Source organism: Phyllobates terribilis, unplaced genomic scaffold (genome assembly GCF_046119375.1).
Source record: "Phyllobates terribilis strain yellow unplaced genomic scaffold, ASM4611937v1 Scaffold_4__5_contigs__length_816908805, whole genome shotgun sequence".
Taxonomy (NCBI): domain Eukaryota; kingdom Metazoa; phylum Chordata; class Amphibia; order Anura; family Dendrobatidae; genus Phyllobates; species Phyllobates terribilis.
The window spans coordinates 65120128-65146253 of NW_027362764.1; the positions used below are offsets into that span (position 1 = coordinate 65120128).

The following is a 26126-nucleotide window of genomic DNA, read 5'->3' on the forward strand; positions in this document are numbered from 1 at the left end:
TAATGTCCCCCTCTCTGGTCCCCATTTTGTATAATGTCCCCCTCTCTTGCCCCAATACTGTATATTGTCCCCTTCTCTGCTCTCCATTTTGTATACTTTGCCCCAACTGTATCTGTCTCCTGAGGACACAGATACAGCTGAAATTGGGACAGGACATAGCCCCGACCTCCCGGGACACCACCTGTCCCCCACAGCTCCACTCTGGATCCAGCACAATTGGGAGGAATTCCTATATGATAAAGTTGTTTACTCGTTAGCAGATCTGTAACCAAAATAAAGTCTTAATAGTCTGGGGAGTAACGATCAAGATATCAGAAGGTGCGACTGGGCACAGAGCACTAGGTAGGGGGGGAACTGGCTCCATGTCTCGCAATACCCATAGTATCCATGTATGTGTTGGATGATGGAGGAGGAAGAAGGAGTTGCTCAATGTGAGGTGCGGACCGGTGAGAAGCATGATGATTTTCTTTCAGAATTGCTATCTGAAGCGGACTACTATGCGGGCCAGAATGGGAGCATTATATGTGTATTGGGGCCAGAGTAGAGGATATTATTGAGTGGGGCCAAAATGGGGGACTTTGTTAATGTATGGGGTCACAATGAGGGACATTACAACTGTAATGGGGCATAAAAGGTGGACACAATTTTTGTATTGTGGACCGAAAATGTGTACATTACTACTGTATGGGTGCCACTGAAGTATTTTGAAAAAAAAAAAAAAGAAGATATTGATACTTCACTGCAACATAAAAGTGGAAATAGGCGTTAATACTGTATGGTGGCTTCTGAGAGATACATTTCTAATGTGAGGGGGTCACAAAGGGAACATCACTACTGTAATATATTTTATTTTTGGGGACACTAATACTCTGGGGGTGAGCAATCAGGAGGTACTGCTACTGTGTAGGACACTAGGGCAATACTATGGAGTTGGTGTAGAAGTGGGGAAAAAAGTGAGGAGGGTGTTTTAGAAGTGATAAGCTATATATATATATATATATATATATACTGTATATATCTGTGTGTTATATTCTACAGACATGAGTTGTGGTTGAAATAAGATATACAAAATGGGGGCCAGAGAGGGGGACATAATACTACATGGACCCAGAGGGGGACATTATACTACATGGGGGCTGCAGAGGGGGATATTATACTACATAGGGGCCAGAGAGGGGAATATTATACTACATGGGGGCTACAGAGGGGGACATTATACTCCATTGGGGCCAGAGAGGAGGACATTATACTACATGCGGGCGAGAGAGGGGAATATTATACTACATGGGGGCTACAGAGGGGGACATTATACTACATAGGGGCCAGAGAGGTGGATATTATACTACATGGGGGCCAGAGAGGGGAATATTATACTACATGGGGGCTACAGAAGGGGGCATTATACTATATGGGGGCCAGAGAGGGAGACATTATACTACATGGGGACCAGAGAGGGGAATATTATACTACATGGGGGTTACAGAGGGGGTATTATACTACATGGGGGCCAGAGAGGGGGACATTATACTACATGGGGGCCAGAGAGGGGGACGTTACACTACAGGGGGGCCAAAGAGGGAGACCTTATACTACATGGGGCTAGAGAGGAGGGCATTATATTACATAGTGGCTAGAGAGGGGATATTATACTATATGGGGGCCAGAAAGGGGGATATTATACTACATGGGGGCCAGAGAGGGGGTCATTATACTACATGGGGGCCAGAGAGGGGAACATTATACAATTTAGGGGCTAAAGAGGGAGGCCATATATAGAAGAAAAATGAAGATTAATGACCTCAATTGGAGACATCACAGGTGAATATACTATATCGTCACTGTATGGGGGTAATATTGCTATTACAGTGTTTTTTTGTAAATGATCAGCATGGTGGTATTATTTGGTCACCACTGTATATGCTGGTGATATATGGTCATATTGTGGTGGTATTTATCCCTTTTTGTGTGGTATTATTGGTATATTGGTCTTGGCATAGTGGATTTAGTTCAGTAACAGGATGACGATAATATTTAGACTCTATGTGATGGTAATATATGGTGATGGTGTGGCGGCATTATTATACCATTGTAGTAATGATATTATTGGTATGTCTTTATAGACTCTAGCAATGTCACTGGTGCCCATACATCACTATGCTGGTGGGCGGTCAAAATTTTGCCCTGGGGCCCATAGGACCTTTGTCAGTAGACCTAATTATGTTAATCAGGTACTGCTGGGATCTATTGTATGATGGATTTTGCAATGTGTAGTAGTCAAAAACAAGCCCTCATATGGCTATGGAGGTGGAAAAATACAAAAGTTATGGCACTTGGAAGAAAAAGCGGAAGGACAAGACATATGTCACTTACTTGTCGTTCAGTTCCAACATCATCAAATGCGATAAAAAAAAAACAACAAAAAAAACTAACAAACTCAATATATTTTTGGGTTACGCACCATCTACTTTGATATGTACTATGGCGCGTGGCCTCCTGTCCAGGTCCCCTGGTATAAGGAGTGCCGGATAGGAGAGCATCATGTCTGTGCTGTGACTTCTTCCTCTGCATGTATCACAGTAGTGATCTCAACATAACACATTGTTCTACGAGAGAGAAAAACTACTGACTCAGACAGTCTCAGGCCCCCTTGATGTGACGCAGGACCGTAGGAGGGTCTTCAATATAAAAATTCACTTGGCAGTCCCACTCCTCACTTCTCATCATCTCATCAGGAGACAGTTCAGGTCTGGAACAGCCTATCTATTATTATCTATCATCTATCCATTATCTATCATCTATCCATTATCTATCATCTATCTATCTATTATCTATCTATTATCTATCTATTATCTATCTATTATCTATCATCTATCTATTATCTATCTATCTATCCATTATCTATCATCTATCTATCTATTATCTATCTATCTATCCATTATCTATCATCTATCTATTATCTATCTATCTATTATCTATCTATTATTTATAATCTATCCATTATCTATTATCTATCTATCTATTATCTATCTATCTATTATCTATCCATTATCTATCATCTATCTATTATCTATCTATCTATTATTTATCTATTATTTATAATCTATCCATTATCTATCATCTATCTATCTATTATCTATCTATTATTTATAATCTATCCATTATCTATTATCTATCCCATATCTATCTATCTATCTATCCCATATCTATCTATCTATCTATTATCTATCTATTATCTATCCATTATCTATCATCTATCTATTATCTATCTATCTATCTATCTATTATCTATCTATTATTTATAATCTATCCATTATCTATCATCTATCTATTATCTATCTATTATTTATTATCTATCCATTATCTATCATCTATCTATCGATCTATTATCTATCATTATCTTTCTATTATCTATCTATCATCTATTAATCTATCTATCTATCTATCATCTATCTATCTATCTATCTATCTATCTATCTATCTATCTATCCCATATATATCTATCTATTATCTATCTATCTATCTATCTATCATCTATCTATCTATCTATCTATCTATCTATCTATCTATCCCATATATATCTATCTATTATCTATCTATCTATCTATCTATCTATCTATCTATCCATCATCTTTTTTATCAGTTTATTTATCTACAAATTTTCTATGACTCAGGTTATTTCTTTATATCTATCTTTATACTGTCCACATATTTTTTTTACACTGATTTTTTTTTACTTTATTTTTTTTTCAGGCATTATTTTAATCCCTGCACGTAAGTAAAAGTAAAACCTTACTAAATGATTGTGTCTATCATGTAAGCTAAAGATTGTTGTATTGGCTGTGACCCAACCAGGCGCCCCTCTGCAGATTAGTGGCAGGTTGGTGTCTGTTTTTGGCAGATGTGAGATTCTCCTTCTGGTGGAGAGCTGATTTTCATCCTTTTTTTTTCCTATGGAGCTTTGCCTTTAAGAAAGTAAAAGTTTTCTCTTCATTGCAAGAACTATTAGATGCTCTATGTAGATGGAGCAGAGCTGGATGCAGAATTTGGAACAATTTACTGCTTCATTTTAATTTAAAGGATTGTTATAGATTTGTCATATAAATCATACCAACAATGGCTCCCAGTTTCAGTGCAAATTTTTTGTCTGAAGTTACGTCATCAAATCTGATGTTGAGTTCTCAACTTGCAACTATATTTCTCGACTATAACTTTGAAGTAAATGTCCTGAATTCTGCTTTTTGGTTAATCCATTTTGGCTTTATAATAAGGAATTTCTGTGTAGCGGAAATCAGATCAATAGCCATTTACCTTCAACTACCACTAGGGGGAGCTCACTGCATACAGATTTTACTGGAGCTGAAAATCTGTATGCAGTGAGCTCCCTCTAGTGGTAGGTGCAAAATGCCGCAATGACAGTATCAAGGCAAATAGTGCCAGGCTTTATGGCAGATATTTGCCCTAATGTCACAGTAGCTAACAGGGTGCGACTTGGTAACAGTTTACAGCCTGAAAGATTTTAGCAAAGTGTAGAGATTTCTGTTACAAAAGCTACAATTATATCAGTGTCTAAACGGTGAGCAGAAGTAAAGGAGGCCATACACACCAGACTAAAATCAACTGAACCTGGCGATTTCAGTAGCACAATCCGCATCCATCCATCTAATGTGTATGGGGGAAAGAATGGATCGGGGATATTTTTCAATATGTCCAATTCTTTTGTTTGTAGGGGAGATAAGCTGCCGCCAGCGGTGTCTGGATGCGGCTTACTCCCCTCTCCCCATTGAGGACACATGCATGCTCAGCTGAGCCAAATGCACATGTATATGAGGTAGGGAGAAATAGCTTAATTCTTCAACCCCTTCCCAACATGTGATGTATATGTATAGGGTGCAGGTAGATGGAGATGGCTCAGGAGGCTATATACTGCAATATGACTGTATTGCAGTATATAGATCGAGCCTTTCCATATGGCTTAGGATAAAAGCAGAATCTTAATTTGCAGACACATGTTTCAGGGTATTGCTCCTCGTCAGTGCAAAGCATGAGATCTGATTAGGCTGAATAAGAGGCTTAAGACTGGGATCTCACTTGTTGCCTGGCATGTCAGTGTAAGGAGGCTTATAAGCTATGCAATGATCCTCTGGGAAACTAAATATGCAAATTGCCTCTTCAGAAAGGAAGAGGACTGGAACTCCTTACACTGGCATGCCAGGCTTGTCCCTCTCAACAAGGAGAAACATTAGACCTTAAATCCCATTCACGAGCCTCTTATTCAGCATTCAGCCTGATTAGATCTCATGCTTTGTACTGATGAGAAGTAACACCCTGAAACACTGTGTCTGCAAAGAGACCGTCTGGTTCGGCTTTTATCCTAAGCCAAATGGCAAGGCTCGTTAAAGGGTCGATATTGACTTTTAGGATTGTTACTTCTAGTAGGTGGCACTAGAGTTCTAGTCCTCTTCCTCTCTGAAGAGGCAATTCGCATATTTAATTTCCCAGAGGAGCATTGCATGGCCTATAAGTCTCCATACACTGACATGTCAGGCATGTCACTCTCCACAAGGAGAAACATTACCCCTTAGATCCCCTTTAAAAATAAAACACATTAAAATATAAATGTATTTGGTATTCGTGCGTCCATAAAATTCTGATTTATCAAAATATAATATTATTTACTCACGTGATAAATGCTATAAAACAAAAATTAAATCGTCAGAATTGTTATTTTTTGGTCACCGCACCTCATCCAAAACGTGCAACACAAGGCAACCAAAACATTCTACGTACCCCAAAATGGCATCTATACAAACATCAGCTCATCATGCAAAAAACAAGCCGTCACACAGCTCAATTGACATAAAAAAATAGAAAAATAAAAAAGTCCCAAGTCTGAAAAAATGGCTACAGAAACAAATTTATTTTTTATTTTCAATAAAATAAAAAAATAAAATGAGTTTGGTAGCACTGTAATTGCACAGATCTGTAGAATCATATCACTTGGTCATTTGTATAAGTGCTGTAAAAAAAAAACACTAAAAAAACAATGGTAGAATTCCTTTTTTTCCCACCATTTTAATTTTCTGCCCGTTTTTCAGTACATTATATAGCAAATTTAGTGATGTAATTGTAAGCATCAACTCTTTTTGGAAAAAAACAGGCTGTCATACGGCTATGACGATGAAAAGTAAAAAAGTTACGGTGGAGGGGAAAAACAAAAATGCAGAAACAAAAATTTGCCGCTGTGGAAAAGGGTTAAAGGAGTATTCCCATCTTGGACGTATATACTATAAATGTCTGATAGATGTGTGACCCGCACCTATGTGGATATCACTAGCTCCCTGACACGTTCAGTTGTTTCATACTTTGCACTGATGAGAGGCAATCACCCCAAAACACCGTGTCTGCAAATTGAGATTCTGATTTGGCTTTGATCCGAAGTCATATGGCAAGGCTCGTTAAAGGATCGATATTGACTTTTAGGATCACTACTTCCAATAGCTTGCTCTATAATTCAAGTGTTCCTCTCTGAAGAGGCAATTTGCATATTTAATTTTGCAGAGGAGCATTGCATGGCCTATAAGTCTCCACACCCTGACATGCCAGTCTTGGCTTGTCACTCTCCACAAGGAGAAACATTGCCCTTTTAGATCCCAGAAATTACCCCTTAAGATTTTACAACTTATGGGTGTCAAAAATTATTTTTCCATTGATTTACAGCAAGCAGAGATCTTGAAAATGGTGCAGAATTGAAACACAAAGTAAAGGACTAACTTGTACAACTTTTGATTTTTATAAAAAGTGCAAAACTTTAATAAACTAATTTAATGTAGTAATAAACCTAAATCGATACAGACCCCAACAGTCGGATGGAGGAAACACTAGTACGTTTAATGGCTTTCTTTTATTTCATAGAATGTGTGTTAGGATTGAACAATAGATAGGACAAGACGAAATCACAGCAAGAATTAAAGGGTAAATAGTCAGCACTTACGGCTCGCAGCCCTTTATGAAGGGCACTTACAACAACTAAGCTGCGTTGTCATCCGCCCTGTAGACGGCTTTAGAAGAATCATCAGAAAGGCATTTACAAGGCTGCAGAGTGTGAAGACATGAAAGAGGCGACATTGAGAAAGGTCAATGAGAATAGACCTTCATAACCAGCACAATCAAGTTACAGGCAGTGAACTAATTAATAGACTGCGGGGTATATCGGCTTTGTATGACCGGCAATACATATCAAATCAGAGTCAGGGAGACCATACAACAATCCTTTGGACCTGTCAGTTTCCTTAAAGGGTCGGGCATGTTAGAATTCAGTATGCCTGACCCTTTTTTTTTTTTCTCCCAGGACTTTAGTTGCTTCTTGTCTTTGGGTGGGGCAGTCGGGAAGAGCTTTAGGAGTTTTATTAGGAGACGTCCACATGGGGCTAATCTGTCCTTGATTTTCTGCAGCGGAAATTTTGCAGCAAAAAATGTGCAAAATTACTTGGTGAAAATCTGCAGCCAAGAATAACATGGAAGTCGATTGAGACTGCAGATTTTCTCTACCGAATGTGGATGAAATTTCTTAAAATCTCATCCATAATCCTGCTACTGTAATATGCAGTGAAAATGAGGGCGAGAAAATCAGCTGTGTATTCGATACTACGGCTAATGGCCACTGTCATGGACACCGCTCACTCAAAACTCACGTGCCTTGGAAGTGACCATAAAGGGGGGCTCAGCTTCCCACTCACTCGTTCACTCACCTATAGGTCAACAATGAGCTAAGCACACCTCACAACCACGCTACACTTTATGCTGCCGCCACTCGCCGTTTTACCAGACTAGCTAGAAGCCTGCACTGGGAAACACACTGCTGCACACGCACACCCAGCTTTTCCAAGCTCCTGAACTTTTCATTACTTACACCCTGGCTACAAGGTAACACAACCAAGCTATTTTTTACTCCTTGAGATCGTGGGTATGTTAGAGCAATGAGTGACAAAAATATTTAATTTTTGATTTAATATGCAAAAATAAGTACAGGGCTTAAAAAGGTTGCAAAGGTGAAATAATAAAAAAAAAAATACATAGAAACTAAACAGTATAAAAAGTATAAAATAAAAAGGAGAAAATACAGATACTTCTAATAGGTTGGATCCATGAGAGCTTCTGACAGAGGAGAACGCTGCAGGAAATAGGGACAGTTCTGCAATACACGTTGCTTCTCCTCGGGTCTGACATGGATATTCGTTAGATCACATGTTATAAGGGGTCTTACCAGACCCCCCACTCCTCCCTCCACTGAGGTAAGAGGGAGATGGCTGATTAGATTGAATAAAAAAAGGTAATCCAACATTGATAGCTTCCTGTTATTTGGAGTTCACACTCCATGTCTGATCTTCATCAGATAACCTGCTTCAATTACCTGTTCACAGCAAGGAATGCGGGCGGTGGTCCGATGCCCCCAGCCTTTGATGTGTATAACTCATAACCCCACAGGTTACAGCCACCTTAATAGTTTAGAAGGACCGCCCCAGTTTTAGTATATATATAAATATTCTAAGACAAGAACAATTACAGTGCATTATTTCTCTGTGTTATGCCATTCCTCTTTTACTCTTCTAAAAAATGTGTAGTTAATTTAAAAAAAATAAATGAAAATTGCCTCTTCAGCGAGGTAGAAGACTTGGAGGAGAAATTCTAAAAGTCAAAATCGACCCTTTAATGAACCTTGCCACATGACTTAGGATAAAAGCAAAACCAGAAACTCCATTCACAGACTTGTTTTGGGGTGTTTGCCCCTCATCAGTGCAAAGCAGGAGGTCTGATTTAGCTAGATGGGGTCAATATTGACTTTTATGATTACTACTTTTGTCCTCTTCTTCCCTGAAGAGGACATTTGCATGGCCTACAAATCTTACGCCATCTTGGCATTCTCCATAAGGAGAGATGTTACCCCTTAGTACGTCTGTCGGTGGTCTCACCAACTCAAATAAGATCTCCTGCTTTGCACTGATGAGGGGAAAACACCCTGAAACACGTGTCTGCAAATAGTGTCTAGTTTTGCTTCTGTGACAAGGCTTGTTAAAGGGTTGATATTGACTTTTAGGATTACTGCTTCCAATCAGTGGCACCAGAGTTTCCATATTTAAATTCCCAGAAGAGCATTGCATGGCCTTTAAGTCTTTAATAAGGAGAAACGTTCCCCCTTAGACTCCATAAATATATTGATGTGGGTCCAACTCACAGGTGTCCTGTAGGCTAAAGTGAAAGGAACTGAGCTGAAATACCAGGCACAACCACCTTCAAACTTATGGTGCTGTGCTTGGTAAACAATAAAGGGGAGGTGATGCCTAAAAAAAGACTGACGGGTCCACGACTGTTTACGCTACACCAGACCTATGTGTCTTCCTGGTTACAGATTACAACCCTGTGTGGTCGGCTCCTGCAGTTATGAGTTCTTCTTCTGTCTGTGGGTCATCAAGAAGGATGATGTGGACTAGAGTAACGCATGCTTTGTATAGTCCCTAACCACAGAGATGCACATTTTACATTTATTTTTACTTGTTTTTTAGACTAGTTATGGAATCTCCGAGTAGCTGGTATTTTCAGCTGATCTACTTACTTATGGTGACCTCAATTTATGCCAGATCTGTGTATAATAAAGAACCCCACGAACGCCTACACTCCGGGAACCTTGGAGAGATTGACCACGAGTGCTGGGAAGCGGCGTCACGTAAGCTGGTGGAGATGAAAAAGCTCAGAGTGGCAGATACTATCATGGGGCTCTGGGACTTCATGATCTACTTGAAAGAATCAACCAATCCCAAACATAATGTGCTTTTTGACGGTTTGGCGCAGGACTTCTGGGACATTTATGTAGACTGTGTCCTCTCAAGGTCTCACGGGGTGGGAAGAAGACAAGTGTCATCTCCAAATCTGCCCCTTTATCTACAAAAACCTATAAAAGGTAATTCCGGCAAAGTGTGAACATTCTCTAGAGATGACATGAATAAAACAAGGTTAAATCTAAAACAATTGGCCAACATAAAAAAACCTACATGGTGAAATTAAATAAAGGATTCTTGAGTTTTGAAGGATTATACATTTCAAATACATCTTAGATGGTCACCAAATAGTCATTGGATCCTTCCTGGAAATCAGAGCGTGCATACTTACCATCATTAGTGCTGGGGAAACATTTAAGGCCCTCCCGGGAATACCCCTGAACCGTACCTCCTGGGAATACCCCTGAACCGTACCTCCTGGGAGTGACCCCTGAACTGTACCTCCTGGGCGTTCACCTGAACCGTACCTCCTGGGAGTGACCCCTAAACCTTACCTCCTGGGAATACCCCCTGAACTGTACCTCATGGGAGAACCCCCTGAACCGTACCTCTTGGGAATACCCCCTGAACCGTACCTCTTGGGAATACCCCCTGAACCGTACCTCCTGAGATTACCACCGAACCGTACCTCCTGGGAGTTCACCTGAACCGTACCTCCTGGGAGTGACCCCTGAACTGTACCTCCTGGGAATACCACTGAACCTTACCTCCTGGGATTGCCCCTGAACGTACCTCCTGTGAATGCCCCTGAACTGTACCTCCTGGGAGTGCCCCTGATCCGAACCTCCTGGGAGTTCACCTGAACTGTACCTCCTGGGAATACCACTGAACCCTACCTCCTGGGAATGCCCCTGAACCGTACCTCCTGGGAGTGCCCCTGAACCGTACCTCCTGTGAATGCCCCTGAACCGTACCTCCTGTGAATGCCCCTGAACCGTACCTCCTGGGAGTGCCCCTGAACTGTACCTCCTGGGAGTTCACCTGAACCGTACCTCCTGGGAGTGATCCCTGAACTGTACTTCCTGGGAATACCACTGAACCGTACCTCCTGGGAATACCTCAAACTTACCTCCTGGGAGTAACCCCTGAACCGTTTAGTTTAGTTATTCTTTAAGGACACTTGCAGATTAAAGAGAGTCTATAAGCAGTTGTCACTATTTTAGCAGCAGAATGAATGTAAATGAAGTTTTAATCCAGTGCACATCAATACAACCAGTGTTTTATCAGCAGGAGATTATCACTGGCTGACTAGGTCTCACATGCACACCAGTCAGGTTAATTTGTGTGCCCACGCCCCCACCCCTGATTGGCAGCTTGCTGACATTGTACAGTACACAAAAAGCAGCCAATCAGAGGTGTGGACGGGGTTATACACAGCTCAGCATTCTAAGCACTGCCACATATACAGCAGAGAAAACAGGGATTCTATCAAAACGACACCAAGCAGTCCAGTAAGTGATACATCACTGGAATCAGGCTCTCTGCCTCTACATCATTCCGCTGTCAGATTACATAGCAAAAAAAATGCCGGCAGATTCCTTTTAAGAAATATAGAATTAAATGATGAAATTCTGCCTGCGACCACCAATAGAAGCCGCTGAGGAGATTACTACATAATAATATACAGTATGCTAAAAGCTATTCAGCTCCCCCTTGCTGGCTGCTGGGAGCAGCCAGAACGTAGTTATTCAATACTAAGCAGGGGATGTGAAGCTCTGTATCAGAAAAACAAAGCTCTGATGGTAATAATGATCAAAAAATTAATCTGCTCTGAATTTTGAACTCCAAAATGCTAAAATTAATTTTGAACCCCAAAATGATAAACGGTGGAGATTCACTATAAGTAATATAATAATAAATGTACTTTTTTTTTTTTCTTCTTCTTCACAGGAATCCCTTTAATAAAACCCTGGTTGTAAAGTGACAAGAGGAATCGTGTCATATTAGGAGGCATTGTGTAATGTATTTGCTGAATTCAGTGTTAGTCTGAGAAGGTTGTCATGTCGGAGTCTTTATTCTATACCAAGGTTGCCTTCTTCATCAATTAAATATGTTCCGCCGTAAGACGATCTCTCAGGTAGACCACGGATTCCCACCCGCAGAAAAACCAAATGACCGTCCAAGAATCTTAAACGAAAAATGTGAATTTAGCAGAATGTGACATTTTTTTGTATAATTACCAGATTAAATACTGGGTTTGTCATGAGTGAAGATAAGTGACCTGCATGCTGTCTTTTATCAATATGGAATTTATTTATATAATTCAATAAAGATTTGACATATTTTTGGTATCCAAAAAAATTATGTGATTTATTGATTTTTCTATTTGCAATTCTGTGCTCGTAAATATATCTATACAGAGGTGACAGCGTTGTTTTTCCAAGTTCTCAAAAATACAACATTCTGACTACCTACAGCCACCACTAGGGGGAGCTTATGAGCTTTTTTTTTGCAGTCTGGCATACATTGACCTCAATAATAACACAGAATACAATCAGCTCCCCCTAGTGGTGGCTGTATTCAATCAGAATTTTATCATTTATTATCTATGAAAATGCTGAGGATTCAGAGGTCTATAATTGTAGAAACGGAGCAGTATAAAGATAGATTAGAAAATGATTGTTTTCTAACAGTAAGTAAACTTTGAACAAGCTTTTCAAATTTGGCAATCACTTTAATTGCCTGTATTATTCAAAATATTCATGAATTTTGCACAAAATAAAAAAATAATTTTTATTTTTGTCCTTAACTTTTTTTGCAACTTCATAGCACAAAAATTTCATGGAACAGTGACATTTTTTTCTGCTGTACATATAATTATCAATCGGGGGGACTGGAGTACATTTGAGAAAAAGTTTTGTAACTTTTTGAAAAATTTCAATTAATGGATAAGACGAAAGCATCTGGAAAGCCTAAACCCTGCCCACAATGGCATAAAAACTGAATAAAAAAACAAACAAAAAAAACTTCTAGAAGCCTTGCATTTTTATTTAGAGAAAGTATACAGACTGGAAATATAAGTCAGGCTTATATAAACCAATATTTACAGACATACGAACCTCTCATGTTAAAAAACAGTATTCTGCATCTTGAGGCTATCCATTCGCTGTGTGGACACAGCTCCACACGTCATAAAGAGGCTGAATAGAGCAGTACGGTGTGTGTGACCACTGTTCTCCTGTTCCCATAGACAATGAATGGAGAATTACGCATGCTCCATTTACACAGGAGGCATGGGGATTGCGGTGGTCCCGGGGGTCGGACCCTCACCAATCATACGTTTATCAATGATCCTGTGGATAGAGGATAAACGTTGTCTGTGGGATAGCCCTTTTAATTGAGCACCTGGTGCAGCAACCCGTTTTGTCTAAAGGGATTTCCAAGCAGGCGGATTCCTCGTTTGGGTCCATCTGTCCCATCAGGTCATAAGGAACATTTTTTTTGGCCCAACGTGACAACCTCTTTATGTCGTACACTATCACGACCAATCATTTTTATTGCAAAGCAACTTCTGCAATTTAGTCTTTGAAACTTTCTATTTACAGCTCCTATGCAGATCTATGTGTCTCCATGGTAACAGACTACAAATAAACACATTGTAGTCTGATCCTGAAAATCCTATTTCCTTCGGTCTTTCCCTACTATGTTTTAAGCTACTGAATGTACTGTACGTTATCTGAAAAAAGGGCAAAAAATGGCAAAGTATGACTGCAGGAACAAACTATACAGGGCTTGTTTGTAGTCTGTTACCATGGAGACACATAGCTTTGCATTAAATAAAATATGGTTGCACATTTGGACATATTCTTAATGGGGTTATTCACCCCCATTTTTATTTTACCAAGGGCCTGAGTGTGTTCTAAAAATAATAAAAAGCACATACTCTGCTACTGAACCTACACAACTTTGCCCAGGTCCCACACCAGTCTCCTTTCCTTCTCTTCTGGTCTCATCCACCAGTGATTAATACAGCTAATCATTGGTAGTGGGAATTTAGTAACGCAGCACCGTGAGTATGAGTGCATGTATTTTTAATGCACACTCAGGTCCTTGGCGAAGTAAAGAAAAAGGGTGGCCAGTACAGCTCCTTTAATGTTGTAGCTTTACAGAGTGTTAAAGGGTTGTTTTCCCATCTCGTACATTTATGGCAAATCCTCAGAATATGCCATAAAATTATAGTAGATGGGTGTCCCACCAATGAAACCTGCATTCATCTTGAGAACAGAGCCCCATTGTGGAAAAGGTGGTCAGAAATTCCTTACAAATCGATAGGCATTCCACCTCTGCAGTAATGCCGACAGTCGTCAGGGTCCCCTTTCTGTTGGAAGAACTGGAATGTACTAAACAGTTATAATAAATATTGTGTCTATGCTACCAATCTGCAAAATGGGAATAGCCCTTTATGACAGCATTGCTAAAAAAAAGAGAGTAAAGAATATTCCCAATATGTGATCCAAGAAGTACAATGAATGTATCTGTTCCTTTATTCCATCAATTTCACACTTTTGGCCTTCTGCAGCGCTCCTCCCCGGATGGGAACCCTCTTGAGGGCAAGTTCTGTATCAGCGAGCGGCCCCCCGATAAGTCTAGATGGGGTGCTCTCCACAGTCACAATGGGGCCGCAGGCGACCTACAAAACAAAAAGTGGGTTTTTAACATTGAGTACTTACCAAGCAAATGATCATCTGCAAAGTATTTATAGTATGTACAGTGGCGCTCTTCATAATGCAATTATTTTTTTTTAGCCAAAGAGAAGAGAAATAAACAAAGAGAGGATTTCTACTACTCATTTATTTTGTATAAACTATTTTTGGGCTCCTAGAAAAGGGCCTAAAACCTTCACTTTGTCTGGCTTTAGACTCTATAGAGATCAGGGGTGGAACGAAGGGTAGAAAAGTAGGCTGTAGTCTAGGGCATCACTTAGGAAGGATGAAAAAAAGGGAATACGTACATTAAAAATGTAAGATTTTGCCTTGAAGGGGTATTACTTGGGCATAAAGCAGGTATTGGTATATGCGGCCAATCATGCACATTTTCCCCGACAGGTATCATTAGATGTTACATTTACGTCACCGCAAAGTGAGTGGAGCTGTATCAGCACTTTAACATTTTTTACTAGTCGTGGTTACCCTGTATAACAAAGGGATAGGTGGGAAAAGGTGCAACAGGGGAAAATAAAACCAATGTCTATCTTGTGGTTGCGCAAAATTTTTGTGACTTTTAGCGTTTTTACACCAGTTCTGGCCAGCTCTGAGAAAGTTTTTAAAAGTTTCTAGAACTCTGCAGGAAAAAGAATTCATCACAATATATGCCAAAAAAGTGGTGTAAATTGTGACAAAATTTGGCGCTGACAGATACAACAAATTCAATAAGATATGACACCTCTGAATGAATTTGAAGCGTCTTATTTCACCGCCCTCTTCATCAAGACTTTTGTGTTTCATCAGTCCTGATGAATCAGAGCCACGGTGTTTTCACTGCCTTTTTTGCAGTTTTTTTTTGCTACATTAATATGACCCCAAAAATACTTTTCTTAATTTTTCAGTAAAACGGTAACACAAATACATTGAAAATGTACTTCTTTGGCTGCGAAAATAACAGTTACCGTAATATTAAGGTTTGGGATCTGGGTAGAGTGGACGGTTGTATTCTGTGGTCTTGCTTTAGGTCTTGAGGATTCAATGGACTTTTCCTGAAGTCGTTTTGCTTTCTGAAAATAAATGCAAAAAAAACAAAATATATAGTAATAATCATGAGCGATCACATTTATAGCCTTCTACCCAGAACAAATCTGTAGGAATTGTATAGATTGTCAGCAAGACCGTAAGACTGATTAACTATAGCGCAAGTCACGGGTCCTCCAGAACATGGTCCAAACCGCAACCACAGATACCAGATGTGGACCCTCCATATGGCCATAAAGATGCATTGGATGATAGTAGTGGAGCACAAGGGTCCAAAGTTTTTGTCATGAATGGGGCTCACAGTGGTCAATCATACATTTATCACTGATCCCACGGATAGGTGATAAATGTTCCTTATAGTCCAACTCTTTTAGGCTGTCACTGTCTCTTCTTGTTGACTCTGATCTTCCATTGGCCTCCCCTGCTTTGCTGCTTGGTGTTGGGGGTCTCTAGTCTGATTTATCTTTAGCGACCTGCTCCAGGGTCTGAAGTTATTTTATGAACTGGGGTCTGAATTAATTTCAATGAGTTTCAGGGCTTTGTTCAGGGGTGTCATCTAGGGTGTGAGTTAATCTTAAGGGGATGGTGTGGAGACTGAGTAATTTTAGGGCTTTGGGGTGTAAATAAATTCCAGGGTTTGAGTAATTTTAAGTGTCAGTTACAAGGTCTGAAGATGTGGGGCTTCTCTGCTTCTCTGATCTGGTTTATGGAACCATTTTAGATGTATGAGGGTTTAAATAAATTTTAACGAGGTCTGATCCATTTAGGAGTCCTTTTTTAGAGTATGAATTGGGGTCTGATTAATTTTAGGGGTTTGAAATGTGGTCTGAATTTGTTTGAGGGGATGTTCTGATTAATTTTAGGGGTTTGGGGTCTGAATTAATTTCAGGGGGCTGGCCTGGGGTTCTGAATAATTTTAAGAGTTTGTTCTTGGGTCTGAATTAATTTTGGAGGCTGGTCTAGGCTTTGATTACTTTCAGTGGTCTGTAAATTCATTTTAGGGGTCTAAATGAGGTTAGGGGTCAGTAATAGAGTCTGGACGAGTTTAGGGGTTAATTTAGAGGGGGCTGAAAAAAACAGTTGTCAAATTGTACATAAAGGGGAAAACTTACAAACATACTTAAAAAAGAAAGGTGGCCCCGATCTCGTGATATAGAATAAGATTCTACAGGTTCTACAGGTGAACAACTGGCTACGTCGATGGTGCCGTCAACAAGGATTTGGATTTCTGGATCACGGAATGAATTACCTATACGATGGACTACTTGCTAGAGATGGGGTGCACCTTACGAAGACTGGAAAACATGTATTTGGAAGTCGCCTTGCTACACTCATCAGAAGAGCTTTAAACTAGAACAATGTGGGAAGGGAAGCAAAAGGCCAGAAAAAGCCATACAGCTGACAAATACTATTGAGATCTCTGCTACTGGAAGTGGAAAGGAAGAACAAAGACAAAACAATTTAAATAATAAAAATATGGGAGGAAGAGAAACCAATCACAAACTAAAATGTTTTTATACAAATGCACAATGCACGGGCAACAAACAAGGAGAATTAGAACTACTAACGCAGGAAAAGAAATATGATGTCATTGGAATCACTGAAACTTGGTGGGACGATACACATGATTGGAATAAAAGGCTAAAAGGATACAACTTATTTGCAAGAAACAGACTTGATAAACGAGGAGGAGGTGTCGCATTGTATGTTAGAAAAGCATATATCTGCACAGAGATTGAAGCTTCAGAGACTGGGAGTTCTGTGGAAACTGTTTGGGTAAGAATACAAGGAGAGAACAACGGAAAGGACACCATTGTAGGCATTTACTACAGGCCACCTGGGCAAGCTGAAGATATGGATGAACTCTTTATGTATCAAATGACCAAGTTCTCAAAAAAATATGACGTAGTGGTCATGGGAGATTTCAACTATCCAGACATTTGTTGGGAATCTCTCTCAAGTAAAACTAACAGGTCAAGCAAATTCTTATCCTCTCTTGCTGACAACTTTATCTTCCAAAAGGTAGGGGAGAAAACAAGGGGATCTGCTACTTTGGATCTAATCCTTATAAACAAGGAGGAAATGGTTGAGGAGGTAAAGGTGGCTGGGACCCTAGGAGGCAGCGATCATGCTATTATAGAATTTTGGATAACTAGAGGAGGAAGACATGTGAAGACTCAAACTTCAAGGTTAGATTTTAGAAAGGCAGATTTTAAGAGACTCAGAAAGAGAATAGGAGGGATCCAATGGCTGGATGTCCTTAAGGACAAAAATGTCCAGGAAGGATGGGAAATTTTTAAAAATGAGATTCTCAAAGCACAATCGTTAACAATCCCGAAAAGTAGGAAGAATGGGAAGCATTTAAGGAAACCAGGATGGATGAACACAGAACTTAAACACATGCTAAAAAGAAAGAAAGAAATGTTTATTAAATGGAAAGAGGGAGGCATATCTAAAGAAGATTATAATGCAGTCTGCAGATCCTGTAGGGCATGTATCAGGTTAGCTAAAGCTGACAATGAATTAAGGCTTGCAAGAGATGTCAAAAGCAATAAAAAAAGGATTTTGGGGGTATGTCAAAAGTAAAAGAAAAGTCAAAGATGCTATAGGATTTTTACAGGATGAAAATGGAGAAATGGTAAGAGAGGATGTTGAGAAGGCCAAACTTTTTAATTCCTATTTTGCATCTGTTTTCTCTCAGAAAGAAAATGTAACATCAACTGATCTTCACTGTCCTTTTAAAGGAATAGAAGAATCCAAGTTATCTGTAAACAGAAAGATTGTGAGGGAATATTTAGCTAACATAAATGAGGTCAAGTCTCCAGGTCCAGATGAATTACACCCCAGAGTACTGAAGGAGATCGTAGAAGAAATTTTAGAACCACTCTCCATAATCTTTGAAAATTCTTGGAGAACAGGAGAAGTCCCAGAAGACTGGAGAAGAGCAAATGTTGTTCCTATCTTCAAAAAGGGGAAGAAGGTGGACCCAGCGAACTATAGGCCGGTGAGTCTGACTTCTATACCAGGAAAGATCTTTGAACAAATTATTAAACAACATGTATGTAAGTACCTGGATAAGAATGAAGTGATTAACCAGAATCAGCATGGGTTTATAACTAACAAGTCATGTCAGACTAACTTAATTTCCTTCTATGACAGAATCACTGACTGGGTGGATCAGGGAAATGCTGTAGATATAGTATATCTTGACTTCAGCAAAGCATTTGACAAAGTATCTCACACAATCCTTATTGAAAAAATGACCAAGTATGCAATGGACCAGGCAACTGTTAGGTGGATTCATAACTGGCTTAGTGATCGGACTCAAAGTGTGGTTGTAAATGGCTTCACATCCAGCTGGATGAATGTCTCAAGTGGGGTACCACAGGGCTCCGTCCTGGGACCTGTATTGTTCAACATCTTTATCAATGATTTAGATGAAGGAATTGAGGGTAAACTGATTAAATTTGCTGATGACACAAAGCTAGGAGGGATAGCTAATACTAGAGAAGAGAGAGAGAGGATTCAAAAAGACCTAAATAAACTGGAGCAGTGGGCAGCAACCAACAGAATGTTTTTTAACAGGGAAAAATGCAAAGTACTACATCTGGGCAATAAAAATGAAAAAAGCATATACAGAATGGGAGGAATAGAGCTAAGCAACAGTACATGTGAAAAAGACTTAGGTATACTAATAGATCATAGACTGAACATGAGTCAACAGTGTGATGCAGCAGCAAAAAAGGCAAATACAATTCTGGGATGTATTAACAGAAGCATACAGTCTAGATCACGTGAAGTCATTATCGGTCTTTACTCCTCTTTCGTCAGACCTCATCTGGAATACTGTGTACAGTTTTGGGCACCACATTTTAAAAAAGACATAGACAAACTGGAGCAAGTTCAGAGAAGAGCGACCAGAATGGTGACTGGTCTGCAAACCATGTCCTATGAGGAACGGTTGCAGGATTTGGGAATGTTTAGCTTGCAAAAAAGAAGACTGAGAGGAGACTTAATAGCTGTCTACAAATATGTCAAGGGCTGTCACATTGTAGAAGGATCATCTTTATTCTCATTTGCACAAGGAAAGACTAGAAGCAATGGGATGAAACTAAATGGGAGGAGACACAGATTAGATATTAGAAAAAACTTTTTGACAGTTAGGGTGATTAATGAGTGGAACAGGCTGCCACGAGAGGTGGTGAGTTCCCCTTCAATGGACGTCTTCAAACAGAGGCTGGACAGACATCTGTCTGAGATGATTTAGTGAATCCTGCTTTGAGCAGGGGGTTGGACCAGATGACCCAGGAGGTCCCTTCCAACTCTACCATTCTATGATTCTATGATCAGCATCAGTCCTGGGTTTCGGCACCTTTTTTTTGGATTCTGGCATGTGACTAGTGACATGGGGACTGTCTGACTGGCTCATTTTAATAGCTAAGCCAGCCTCCTTCTTGGTCTCAGGATTATCCGGATGGCATAGCTAGTGAAATGAGGCAGGGTAAGCGGACCTTGACATAACCGAATTATGTCCCCCAGCCTAGGTTCTAAGCTTGTAGTTCAGCGCTAAAGAACAATTGACAACTTTTTAGTGTTGGTCCTGACATTTGTGTGTTTTCATTATTACACGGGGATGCCTCCAATTCACTATGTAACCATACAACAAACAAAATATCATTACCTTTAAAGCTTCATAATTCGATGTTCTTGCCAGGAAATTATCCCAGGATTTCAGTACTATTTCCCGCTGCTTGTGGTTTACTTTTATCTGTGAGTGAAATATAATTTCATTTTATTACAAACAGGTGACGTCATCATGAAATCCAGAGATTAATGTGAGATCCAGATGGGGCAGATAATTTCCATATTTAATTTTGCCACGAATCCGCAGAAAATTGGTTACCTACTGGATTTGCACAGATTGTGGAAATCTGCAGCATTTATTGATTTTTAGGCAAAATTTTTCCAGTCCATGTAGATGGGGCTCTGAAAAGCTTTGCTGTTTGTAGCATACGGTGACTTTCTGTGGTGCAGAAACTGCCCTGCAGATCCGCAAGGTCAGAACTCAGCCTAAAGACGCTTTTTGAAGGTACAAAACTTTGTAGCTTGTTATATCTTAAACATTGGTTCTGCAAATTGAGATTCTGATTTGGCTTTTATCCTAAGTCATATTGCACGACTCGTTAAAGGCTTGATTGTGACTTGTAGGATTGCTACTTCCAATAGGTGGCGCTATAGAGTACAAGTCCTCTTTTTCTCTGAAGAGGCAATTTGCATATATCTTAAAACAAATTGTGAAAGGGACAGAATTCTGAATATAGACAGGGACGGAGAAGAGAACATCATGTAACCCAAGATAAGTAAAGAAAAGCATAGAAAAAGTTACTCATATGTAGATTTTAGAGGTGAGCAAATAAGCAACCAAGTCAGTTTTCCATGGCGGATGCATGGGAGACTTGCGAACCACCTTCAATCTGTCGGTATCCGCGGCTCCTCTTTTGATTGGCCGGCTTGGCGCAACATCGTGTGTTCATCACGCCACAACGATGACATCACGCTACAACGATGACATCATGCTAAGCCGGCTGATCAAAAGAGGACCTGAGGATGCCGGCAGATAGTAGGCGGTTTGCAGGGCTCCCATCCACCGGCTATGTAAATACTGACCTGACATCTGGACTACTGTCCTCAATTCGCTCATCTCTGTGTTAGGCAATGTTCACTTGACAGTATATTCAGCCAGAGTACTGTCCAGCAACATTCAGACTAATGTTATTTAACCCCTTTAGCCCCCAGGGTGGTTTGCATGTTAATGACCGGGCCAATTTTTACAATTCTGACCAGTGTCACTTTATGAGGTAATTACTCTGGAAAGCTTCAACGGATCCCCCTGATTCTGAGATTGTTTTTTCGTGACATATTGTACTTCATGATAGTGATAACACTTCTTCGATATCACTGGCGTTACTTTGTGAAAAAATCAGAAATTTGGTGAAAATTTGGAAAAACTTTGTAATTTTCAAACTTGGAATTTTGATTCCCTTAAATCAGAGAGATATGTCACACAAAATAGTTAATAAATAACATTTCCCACATGTCTACTTTACATCAGCACAATTTTGGAACCAATTTTTGTTTTTTGTTAGGAAGTTATAAGGGTTAAAAGTTGACCAGCGATTTCTCATTTTTCTAACAAAATTTTAAAAAAACAACATGTTTTAGGGACCACATCACATTTGAAGTGACTTTGAGGGGCCTTTATGATAGAAAATACCCAAAAGTGACACCATTCTAAAAACTGCACCCCTCAAGGTGCTCAAAACCACATTCAAGAAGTTTATTAACCCTTCAGGTGTTTCACAGGAATCAACATTTTTCAAAAAATGTTACTTTAGACCCATTTTTTTTTATTTTTGCAAAGGGTAACAGGAAAAAATGGACTCCAAAATTTGTTGTGCAATTTCTCCTGAGCGCGCCAATACCCCATATGTGGGAGAAAACCACTGTTTGGGCGAACGGCAGGGTTTGGAAGGGAAGGAGCGCCATTTGACTTTTTGAATGTAAAATTAGCTTGAATAATTAGCGGTCGCCATGTCACATTTGGAGAGCCCCTGATGTGCCTAAACAGTGGAAACCCCCCTCAAGTGACACCATTTAGGAAACTAGACCCCTCAAGGAACTTCTCTAGATGTGTGGTGAGCACCCTTAACCCCAGGTGCTTCAAAGAAGTTTATAACGTAGAGCCGTGAAAATAAAAAAAATCTAACTTTTTCCACAAAAATGATCTGTTAGCCCCAAATTTTTTATTTTCACGAAGGTAAGAGGAGAAAATGGACCCCAAAAAGTGTAGTGCAATCTCTCCTGAGTACGCTGAAACCCAATATGTGGGTAAAATACAGTGTTTGGGCGCATGGCAGGATTCAGAAGGGAAGATTGGCTGGAATTGGAAGAGGACGCCATGTTGCATTTGGAGAGTCCCTGAAGTGCCTAAACAGTGGAAACCCCCCACAAGTGACTCCATTTTGGAAACTAGACCCCTCAAGGATTTTATCAAGGGGTATAGTGAACATTTTACTCAGAATTACTCAGGGATGCACCAAGTATCGCGGGTGCTAGAGTGACATGCTCGAGTCCCCGTCCCGCATGTTTCAGGGTTGTTAGACACCCAAAAAAAAAAAACATGCGGGGATCGCTCGTGCATGCATGCAATTGCCGCTTGGTGTTTTTGGCTGTATAACAGCCGCGAAACATAAGGGGTGGAGACTTGAGCATGTCACTCAAGCACCCGATGCAAACTGAAGTAGCGAGCACATGCACTCAACCCTAGTCGCCATATCATCATAACTTTTTTTTTTTACTTTTGAAACAATCCTAACTCCAACACAACCCTAATCCCATCCCTAGCACAACCCTAACTCTATATCGGGTTTTTATCATTGTCACACACTAAAAGACACTTTTTTTTGCAAAGACTAGTTTTTGCATCGCCATATTTTGAGAGCTATAATTTTTCCATATTTCGGCCGACAAGAGTCATGTAAGGGCTTGTTTCTTGCGGGACAAGTTGACGTTTTTCTTGGTACCATTTTCGGGCCAATGACATTTTTTGATCGCTTTCTATTCTAATTTTTGCGAGCCAGAATAAATAAAAACCAACAATTCAGGTATTTGTTTTTAATTTTTTATGTTGTTCCGCGTGTGGTGAAATTGATAAGGCAGCTTTATTCTTCGGGTCAGTACGTTTACAGCGGTACCACAATTATATAATTTTTTTTATGTTTTGGACTTTTTACACAATAAAAACTATTTTATAGAAAAAAGAATTTTTTTGCCTCGCTTTATTCTGAGAGCTATAACTTTTTTATTTTTCCGCTGATGGAGCTGTATGGCAGCTTGTTTTTTGCAGGACAAGATGATGTTTTCAGTGGTACCATTTTTATTTACATTCATCTTTTTGGTTGCATTTTATTCCATTTTTTGTTTGGCGGTATGATGATAAAGCATTGTTTTTTGCTTCATTTTTTTTTTATTCTTTTTAACGTGTTCACTAAAGGGGTTAACTAGTGGGACCATTTTATAGGTCAGGTTGTTCCGGACGCAGCGATACCAAATATGTGTACTTAAATTTTTTTTTTTCATAATAATATTTATTTATGGGTACAGTATATTTTTATTTTTTTGGATTATTTTTTCATTTTTTTAAAAAATATTTTTACAATTTTTTCAAAAAATGTTTCACTCTGACACTTTTTTTCATTTTTACACTTTGTCCCACTATGGGACTTTCATTTTTTGCAGGCTGATCGCTTGTATAGCATAGGGATGCAGCAGCATCTCTATGCTTTGAAGGCTGATCGCTTGTATAGCATAGGGATGCAGCAGCATCTCCATGCTATGCAGGCTGTCAGCCCTGCAGACACAAGTTAGGTAGATCATGCACTGAGTAAGATCTACCTAACTTCCTGATGCCTGGTAACCCGACATCGGGTTGCCATGGCACCGATCGGGACCCTGCACTGACAGCGCGGGGTCTCCAATGCAAGATAAAAGGGTCTGTTTCTCCTCTCCTTGCTCCCGGAATGCTGTGATCGACTTTGATTGCAGCATTTCGGGGGTTAATGTGTCGGGAGCGGTGCGGGACTGCTCCTGGCACATAGTACCGGGTGTCAGCTGTTAGAATCAGCTGACACCCGGCAGCGATCGGGCCCGCACAGCCTGTGTACGGGCCCGATCGCTGGGGCGTAATAATACGTACCTGGTCCATAAGGCCCAGGACGCAGGTACGTCCAACGTCACAAAAGGGTTAATGGGGCAGTGTGATTTTTTTTATGGACCGAATCATGCTCGTGAAAAAAAACTAAAAAATCGCAGTCTGCGCTAGTTTCTTTTGTGTGTCGGATGAGACTCACCCATGCAAGTGCGGAAAAAAAAAAAATGTATTCCCTCCGGAGACACAGTATAGCATCCAACTTTTACAGATATATTGCAACTAACAGGAAATCCTATTTAGTATTGTAAATTGTTAATAACAGCTGATGTATAAAAACGGATTGCACATGGATGACAAATGAGAAAAAAAATCGTCTGAGTTTTCTGGATGAATCTCAGATGATTTTTTTATTCGTTTATGTGAACATGGCTTTAGAGTGACTGCACACACAGCATTATTATGAAAAACGCAGCGCTTACTGCTACAGATTTCCTCCAAAGACTGCTGAGGTCAGATGTTTGCTGGAATTCGCTAGAGATGAAACGTAAGGCAAACACTGATTTTTATGCTTGTTGCACCTGAAAAAACGCATCTGTGTATACCGAATAAAAAAAGTACCGTAAGTCACCTTAAACACTGAGAATTCCATGTATTATTTTTAAAGTGCTAAAAACAATGTGTGTGAAGAAAGCTTAGTGATGCTGACCGTAACTATCGCTCAGTTTACCTTCCTATGAATGTGCAACATTTAGGTTATATATTGTGGAGTTACGCATTATTAGGGCGCAGTCAGACGGCTGTATAAATCAGACCACGATCGAACCGCAATGCACGGACTGGCCGGCGGTTCTCCCCACCAGAACGTGACTGCTGCATAGAAATATATGAAGCTGTCACACACGGGTCGGAAGAGCCACCAGCTAGTCCGTGCATTGCGGTCCGATCCCAGTCTGATTTACATGGCCATCTGACTGCGCCCTTAGGGGTATTCCGGTCTGAGCACTGGATAGGTGATGTCAGATCATCGTGGGTCCTACCACTTGGATTCTCACTAGTGTCCCCCGTTCTCCATTGGTCTCATGAACAACCTTTCACTCCACTCAACATCTGTGGTCTTGAAGCCACGGGTAGGATGGGGGACACAAGTCCCCTCCTCTGACCATCGGTGGGGTCTAGCGGTTAGCTGACAGCTTGCTTTGGCTGGAATAAGGGAGTGCAGTCTCACCTCAGCATATTTTTGCTGTTCCTCCAGAAGCTCCATCTGTTGATGATTTTCGATCATCTCCGTTTGGTGAGTGGCGACGAGTTTGCTGATATTTTCTGCAGCTCTTTCGATAACATCCAAAGCTTCTTGATCGGAGGTCACGGGTCGGATATTTTCAGCTTTTAATTCGGCTCTTATTTCACTCCAAACTTCTCCGGCCTTAAAGCGTAGATAATACTCTTTTTTAAAGCAAGTTTTAAGGGGAACCTGTCAGGATGATTTTGCTAAACAAATTAATGTGATGGCGCTATACTGTAGGCCTAAGAACAACGGTAAAAACTATACCTGTCTTCTAGTAGTCCGAATCGCTGGCGCTGAGAAATCAAGCTTAGAATCTAAATGAAATGAGTCTGGAAGTGCAATGGAGGAGGGTCCATACACTGGAGACGCCCCCAAAACACTTCCAGGATGCAGCGGCTCTTGATGCAATCAGCAGTAAAGCGCCATCATTGCTCGTGGAAAGGAAAATCTTTCTACATAAAATGTGTCTAAATGTAGTACATGATGTAAATGCAAATAGAAAAATAGTTACCTTAAAATCTAGATATCTACTTATTATGCTGAGGGTGACATAGTCCAGTGCAGATAAACCAGGTAAATTTTCAAAACCTGAAAGAATGGAAAAAACAGTCATA

The 26126-nt window shown here is 40.1% G+C and overlaps 2 protein-coding genes across 3 annotated transcripts in view; one reads left to right on the forward strand and one right to left on the reverse strand.

Moving 5' to 3' along the window:
* Positions 1 to 2716: 2716 nt before the first annotated feature.
* FAM237B (family with sequence similarity 237 member B) lies at positions 2717 to 12052 on the forward strand. The gene is made up of 4 exons (XM_073676489.1): positions 2717 to 2744; positions 3751 to 3771; positions 9561 to 9955; positions 11724 to 12052. Exons 3-4 carry the CDS (start codon positions 9568 to 9570, stop codon positions 11750 to 11752), a joined length of 417 nt encoding a protein of 138 aa, XP_073532590.1. The 5' UTR covers positions 2717 to 2744; positions 3751 to 3771; positions 9561 to 9567; the 3' UTR covers positions 11753 to 12052.
* A 322-nt stretch (positions 12053 to 12374) lies between these two features.
* CFAP69 (cilia and flagella associated protein 69) overlaps positions 12375 to 26126 on the reverse strand; it is a 50576-nt gene continuing 36824 nt past the window's right edge. The window contains exons 19-23 of one of the 2 annotated variants that reach the window (XM_073677450.1): positions 26024 to 26100; positions 25453 to 25698; positions 20199 to 20285; positions 15439 to 15543; positions 12375 to 14463 (exon numbers count right to left, since the gene is read on the reverse strand). In XM_073677450.1, the coding sequence (XP_073533551.1) occupies positions 14317 to 14463; positions 15439 to 15543; positions 20199 to 20285; positions 25453 to 25698; positions 26024 to 26100 (662 nt within the window). In that variant the 3' untranslated portion in view covers positions 12375 to 14316. The remainder of the gene's footprint in view (positions 14464 to 15438; positions 15544 to 20198; positions 20286 to 25452; positions 25699 to 26023; positions 26101 to 26126) is intronic. The other variant, XM_073677451.1, reaches the window with a different exon arrangement.

Excerpts from the sequence above, each read along its gene's own strand:
- FAM237B (XM_073676489.1), top strand. The coding sequence starts at position 9,568 with ATGGAATCTCCGAGTAGCTGGTATTTTCAGCTGATCTACTTACTTATG. Across the intron at positions 9,956-11,723 it reads TCTACAAAAACCTATAAAAG|GAATCCCTTTAATAAAACCC; the intron begins GTAATTCCGGCA and ends TCTTCTTCACAG.